Below are 6,924 nucleotides of genomic sequence, written 5' to 3'. Positions count from 1 at the left end.
AAAAAAAAAAAAAAAAAAAAAAAAAAAAAAAAAAAAAACTTTGTTGAAAGCAAGCCACAAAGTCTTCTTCACTCCATGGAATGAATGTCCCACAAAAATGGATGCAAGAAAATCATATGCATTGTCGGGTAAACTCTAGGACTAACTAAAAGCAACAAGTATCATGGCCTAGTATTTAGAATCAAAAGAGGAAAGAGCAAAAAGGTGTCCAGGATATTCGAATTAGAAGAACTGAGAAAGGTAGCAATAAGACATATGCTTTTACAACAGTAATGCAACAGTAAGGAGAAAAGGAGAAAGCATCATCCATTCTAACCATACCATCTGCTCAGGGTGAGCGGAGGACATAAGGCTCTCCAAGACAAGTATAAGTTTGCTTTCCAATCCATCAGTAACCAGACTTAGTGCCTTGTCACAAATATCACCTTTTTTGGAACCATTTCCAACATATACTACATTGAGAACACAATAAAATCAATTAGGCATTGAGCAAACATTAATATCTATTGGAAATAAGCAGTCCTAAATTAGAAAAGTTCATATATACAGAAAGAGAGGAAAAAGAAGAAAACAAATCAGAAACGGGAATCACTCATCAAAATGAACTTACAAGCATGCAAGAGTATGCGCCTTGTACATTTCAGCAAGCACTGCCGTTCAATGTAATATTCAAGTAGAACCTTCATTAAAATAATAAAACCAAATAAGACAGACAATAACTTAGAAAGTATTATGAAACATGTAGAACATATTCATTTGAGTTCTTAAATATGACGTAAAATGCTAGTGGATTAATTTTAAAATTTCTATATTTAGGATTCTCCTGCAGTTTTCATAGCTATTTGAACCAAAATCAGATTATTAGATACTGCTTGCAATGGGGAAACATAAAGAGAAATCAAAACACAATTGAAGAACCCAAATTCACTACAAGATCTTACAGTCATTATGGACTCAATTTGCCAAGTCCTAATTAAAGACGATAAAATTCTCAAACTCCACCAACGGAAATTTGTTTGAGTTACCATCGGTAAGGATGAGGTTTTGGTTGGTAAGTTACATTTGGTGCCTTTGGAGGAGGCTCTTATGGCCACTAGGTCAATGCCCACCACTCGTGGTTGTCTAGCCATCCTTTTCTTGAGAGTGATTTCACTATCTTGGAAAACACTAGCTTAACTAAACTAGAAAACTTATTTAACTTAACCAGGAAATTTAACAAAAAATCAAATGAACAATACTATTTGAGTTTTAATCTAAGTGTTGCTTGACAACACAGCTCAAATGATTGCCACTACTTTGGTCCCACAACCTACATAAAATTTCTAGCATTCATAAGTTTTTTAGATGATTTACACGATCAAAATATCACATGCCCCAACCTTTCAAGCAGCCCCACCAACTTGAAAACAAAAATAAATAAATAAAAGAACCCTTTCCTCTCCTCTTCATGGTGGCAGTTGACAATTTTAAAATATATTTGAGTATCAAGGCCAACTTTGGCACAGCTTTACTAATCTCACGAGACATACTTAACACACTACTACATTTAGTTGTGAAGAAAACACATAGAATATTAATTTTCGAGGTAGATTTTTACCATGGTTTGATCTTATTTCCTTAAACCTTTTACTTTTTCCATTGGTCCCTATGACCACTTCCAACCCATGATGGTTATGGTGATTGATATTTTGACGAACAGCAATTTAAGGATTTAGAGGGAGATCCTATAAAAGGTTTCTGGGTGGGAAGGAAAGAATGCATCTACTCCAACTCCAGTTTATAAATGATAGTATGGAAGGGCTCTTTCAATCACATCAACAAATTTTCCATGTGTTCTAGTTGTTGTTTGGGCTTACGGTTGATAGACAGAAATGCATATTCAAGCAAGTTGCAAGGTTGCTTCCTTCCCAATCATCATTCTTGTTCATAATGCTCCCACTGTGTCATAATCCTATAACTTTTAGGTGGTCACAAAAGTTAAGAAAAAGTTGTCCTCCTAAAAGGTGATTTGAAGTGTTTTTCCTCCTTTGCGTAATGTTGGAAGGTACTCTCCATTTTTAAGGGTGAGCTAGATCTTGCAAACTCAATGTACAAAAAGTGTTCACCTGCGTTTTCTTGTTCTCGTAATATGTTTGTGGTTTCCATACCTTTCAGCTCTTTTAAGTTTCTCTTTCTCATACTGTTTTTCCTTCTATTGATGAGTTGTCTATCAAGTTGATGCTTCTTGCTCTTATCTTAGACTCAACTACTGCCTTGCCATTATTTGTATCTCATTTGACTAGAGTGGATACCTCATCTCTACTGACTCATTAAAGTCCACCTAGTGTTACTGCTACTCGTTATCATCATAGACTTGACTTAATATATGATTAAATATTGAATCTCCACCATTGAGGGGAAAAAAAATGTAACACCTAGCTTGAAAGGTGTCTATTAAAGGTACATATGAGAAGAAATGGAACAAGCTACTAACCAAGTGAAGAAGTTCCTGAAATGGGGAATTGCTAGCTAAATTTTCGTGTTCAGCGGTTCGTTCAGCCAGAATGTATGATTGCACCTCGTCCAGACACTGAAACCGACAGATACAAGGATATCATCAATAAATAAAACGATAATATATTATTTTATCGAGGGGAAAAAAAAGTAACATGTCCAGTAAATATAATATGAGAATTCTCATGTTCTCTATTCTTTCAAGTCTTTCATTCTCTTGTTTTAGTTGGGATGATATTCCCTCTGGTTTTCTTTCTTTCCCTTTTCTTTCCCATTACTTTGTTCATTCTCACTCATCGTATAAATTTGTATCCTTCGAACAATTTTGTTCATTTTCATTAATCAACGATAAATTCGTATTTTGTTAAAATAAAATAGTGAGAAGTTTTCGTGCATACAACAAGACTAACGAAAGAAATGAATTATTAGCTAAGTGACATTTGAAATGCAGTGGAAAACATTCAAAATCCGAATACAACAACTGCAGCATACAAAGCAAACAGGCATACCAGATAGGAGCTGAGCTTGAGAGCCTTGTCTTTAAGCTCAGATTGTATAGATAATGTGTGTGCTCCTATTTTGATTTCCTGAGAATCTAAAGCCGCCCTCGATTTCTCATTCGGTTTCTTGAAGAGTGAAACAGTATCCAAGAACCAAGCACGGTTGTCGTCCAACTTTTTCACCTGAAAAAAGACACTGCCACGGTTAATGTCCACTCAATCACTCCCGCCTGAAATATAAAGGGGAGGAATTGTCACCAGTTTTGGAGGAAGTTCTGCAGAAGAGAGGGGGACATTTTCGAGCTCAGTAAGAAGTAGACAGAAAGGATCCCACCAGAGAGAAGAGTCGACGGAAGTGGAGGCGGCCATGGGAGTGAGAGCTTGGAAGCTGAACCCTAGCAAGAATGCACACAGAAATGCCCGTTTGATTCCACTCTTTTTCGCGCCTCTGCGTTTCAGAGGCCCCAGCAATTGGCGGAGCGCGCCTCAGGCAGGGAGGAAGTAAATATTAGTGCCTCGTTTGGTTATTTTATGTTTTTAAGCGATGATGAAAAGGTTGAAGGGTAATATTGTAATTTCAACTAAATTAAGTATAAATAATTTTAAAATAAATTCAAATGTTTTTTTAAAAATTTTTAATGTGATTTTTTTTTTTATGAGACGAATTTACATTAAAAAAAATATTTTTTAAGTTTATAAATATTATTTTCAGGTACGTTTATTAATTAGGCTAGAGAACGTTGAATTATTAATTATTTTTAGGTACGTTTTTTTATTTAGGCTAAAAATTTAAATATAAACCGTACTAAGAAATGTTGAATTGAATCCTGAATTGTAGCTTTTATTCGGGTCATTTCCATGACTATGCTTTCGAGAGTTGTAACTTTGTTCAACACTCGAGAAATGGACTCTACCATCATGATTAAGTTTAGACATGAATTTAATACCACTTGTTTGAGACAATGATCCTCGAGATACCTATGTATGACTATGCTTTCGAGAGTTGTAATTTTGTTTAACACTCGAGAAATGGACTCTGCCATCAAGATTAAGTTAGGACATGAATTTAATACCACTCGTTCAAGACAATGGTCCTCAAGATACTTATGTATTGATATGATATTGTCCATGTTATGGGTTCAAACCAAAAGAAATACTCTTTCTTATTTATATACTCACGATATTCCTCTTATTTATTTACTCATGGAACAATTGAATTGGATCGACCTAGCCAATCGTCAAACTTAAGTTGGACTTGGGTCAGCCTCGGGTTTTAAGCACTACGATGAGGTTAAGTCGGCACGTGGGATTTCTAGAATTTCAATTTCTCCTCGACCCATTTCCCGTTTGACCAAAAATAAAAATCGTCCTAAAACTTGTAAAAAAAAACTAAATTTGAAGCTAAAAAGGAATTAAACAATATATTATAAACATGAAAGTATTGAAGCATTTGTACCTTTTCATTTCCATTTTTGAAACAAAGAACAACAACATGCAAGAATCTGAGAGTACAGTTTTCTAAACGAAAAATTGTTCATTAAATTTACAGAATCACAACAATCACAACAATCCACACAAATCCAAGTTTAAATGTAAAAACAAAACAAACAACAGTTCTGTCCTGCTCCTTTTAACACTCACTGATTTGAATCCATTTCTATGCCAGAAACTGGAGCTTTATTTGCAGCAGCTGAAAGTGACTAAACCTCCACTGCACAATACCATGTTGAAGACAATAATAGGCTAATGATGAGAAGCAGAAGGTGGGTGTTTAGGGAAACCTCCAAACTTGTGGTGGGAGAAGTACTTTGGTGGGAAATTGGGAAGAGGAGGGAAGTGAGGAATAGGAGGCCATGGCTTCTTAAGGAAAGGATGATGGGGTATCTTTGGAATGGGAGGTAGATGCTTGAAGAAGGGATGTTTTGGCTTCAAAAATGGAATGGGACTTGGTGGTGGTAGGATCTTTGGGATGGGAGGCTTGTAAATAGGAACCGGTGGTGGAAGAGGTTTCTTATACACAGGAACCGGAGGAAGAGGTTTTTTGTAAGCAGGGACCGGCGGTGGAAGTGGTTTCTTATACACATGAACCGGTGGCGGAAGAGGCTTTTTGTAAACAGGAACCGGCGGTGGAAGGGGTTTTTTGTAGACAGGAGGAGGATTAGGCTTCTTGTAAATGGGAACCGGTGGTGGAGTTGGTTTTTTGTAGAATGGGTGGACAAAGTGTTTGAAGTATGGATGGTGAAACTTGGGGATTAGAGGGAGAGGCAAAGGGAAGTGAGGGAAGTTTGGGAGGGGAGGGTACTTGAAAGATGGCCACAAGAAGGCTGATGTGCAAGTTTGAGGTGAAAACTTGAGGTTACCGGAGAGCCCAAAGGTGTGTGTCTGGTCTGATTTGGACAGCAAAATGAGCTTAGAGGAGGGAAGGTCATGATGGGCAGGGCAAGGGGTGGCTGATGCACTGTAAAGCTGTGCATAGCATTCTTCCTTTAATTTTTCGTCTTTCACAATGGCATTTGGAAGCAATACTTTGAACTTTCCTTCTTCGTTTAGCTCTCCAATTCCTCTTGTTTTGAAGTGGCCATCGGTTGATTTGCAAGCTATGGCTACTTTTAGTCCTGCAATCAAACATGTTTTGGTTACTTTATTGTGAAAAAAACTTTTGGACCTTGTCTGTTTTGGTTCGCTACGTATCGTTGTCAACCTCACAGTTCTAAGACACGTATGACTAGGAGAGGTTTCCACACTCTTATAAGGAATGCTTCGTTACCCTCTCCAGCCAATGTGGGATCGCACAATCCACCCCCCTTGGGAGGCTAGTGTCCTTGCTGGCACACCATTTGGTACCTAGCTCTGATGACATTGGTAATAGCTCAAGCCCACCGCTAGTAGATATTGTTTACTTTGGCCCGTTACGTATCACCGTCAGCCTCACGATTTTAAAACGTGTCTGCTAAGGAGAGGTTTCCACACCCTTATAAGGAATGCTTAGTTCCCTTCTCCAACTAATGTAGGATCTCATAATCCACCAGTCTTGGAGGCCCAGCGTCCTCGCTGGCACACCATTCGGTGCCTAGCTTTGATACTATTTGTAATAGCTCAAACCCACAGCTAGTACATATTGTCCGCTTTGGCCCATTACGTATTGCCGTCAACCTCACGTTTTAAAACGTGTCTGCTAAGAAGAGGTCTCCACACTCTCATAAGGAATGTTCGTTCTCCTCTCTAACCAATGTGGGATCTCACAAAAACAGTTACTAGAAGGCATACATACCTGACAAGGCATGACTAGTTTTGATGTTACTCTCCTTGCAGCCAGCACATTCGCCAACGCCGACGACCTCGACCGTCTTCACATCAGCATAGCACAAGGTTGCAGCAAATACAAATGACACCAAGAAGAAGCACAACAAGGGTGTCCTTCCAAACAGAGAAGGATTCCTCATGGTGAAACCACAATGCCAAATCTGACCCGAAACCAACTCTCCCGAGATTGAGCAGCAGCTATGAGCTTCGGGGCAGTGTACAAAAGATGAAACAGATGAAGCTCATTATATAGCTGCAGATAAGTGAGTAAAAAGCAGAGTTTTGAGACTTAAGGGCATGTCACATGTGGTAGGAGGGGGAGCCCTTAAATGATAAGGACTGGCTTTGCAATGCATGAGGAAGTCTTGGCCACACCAGCCAGAAACCAACTCAACTGCCATTTTCTTTCATTTATTGAGCAATCAAAATGATCTCAGCTTCCACACCTTTCTGAACCTACTGCTAACCAATATCACATAATTAAGCTTCCTTTCAGAGTGAAGGGGAATGGCAACTGTTTGAACAGCCAATGGAAAACAAAGTCAAAAACAAAAGAAATCTAAATGATGGTAACATATTGAACAGTGATAGTGGAAACATATTCAAAATATGGTTGGAAGTTGACATG

General features: G+C 38.2%; 2 protein-coding genes across 2 annotated transcripts in view; both read right to left on the bottom strand.

The window, feature by feature from the left end:
* The window catches only part of LOC111451342, a 21,872-nt gene extending 18,387 nt beyond the window's left edge, over positions 1-3,485 (bottom strand). Inside the window, exons 1-5 of the mRNA XM_023091721.1 lie at positions 3,252-3,485; positions 3,003-3,176; positions 2,474-2,569; positions 611-680; positions 322-452 (exon numbers count right to left, since the gene is read on the bottom strand). Of these exons, the coding sequence (XP_022947489.1) occupies positions 322-452; positions 611-680; positions 2,474-2,569; positions 3,003-3,176; positions 3,252-3,362 (582 nt within the window). The 5' untranslated portion in view covers positions 3,363-3,485. The remainder of the gene's footprint in view (positions 1-321; positions 453-610; positions 681-2,473; positions 2,570-3,002; positions 3,177-3,251) is intronic.
* Positions 3,486-4,432: 947 nt separating this feature from the next.
* On the bottom strand, positions 4,433-6,536 carry LOC111451046 (proline-rich protein 2-like). The gene is made up of 2 exons (XM_023091293.1): positions 6,265-6,536; positions 4,433-5,608 (listed from the first exon to the last, which is right to left on the bottom strand). The coding sequence occupies exons 1-2, from the start codon at positions 6,434-6,436 to the stop codon at positions 4,737-4,739; spliced, it is 1,044 nt and encodes a 347-aa protein (XP_022947061.1). The 5' UTR covers positions 6,437-6,536; the 3' UTR covers positions 4,433-4,736.
* Between the last annotated feature and the right edge of the window lie 388 nt (positions 6,537-6,924).

This window comes from Cucurbita moschata, unplaced genomic scaffold (genome assembly GCF_002738365.1).
Source record: "Cucurbita moschata cultivar Rifu unplaced genomic scaffold, Cmos_1.0 Cmo_Scf00013, whole genome shotgun sequence".
Classification (NCBI taxonomy): domain Eukaryota; kingdom Viridiplantae; phylum Streptophyta; class Magnoliopsida; order Cucurbitales; family Cucurbitaceae; genus Cucurbita; species Cucurbita moschata.
Note: the sequence above shows the minus strand (reverse complement) of the source record. Positions and strands in the feature narration are given on the sequence as shown.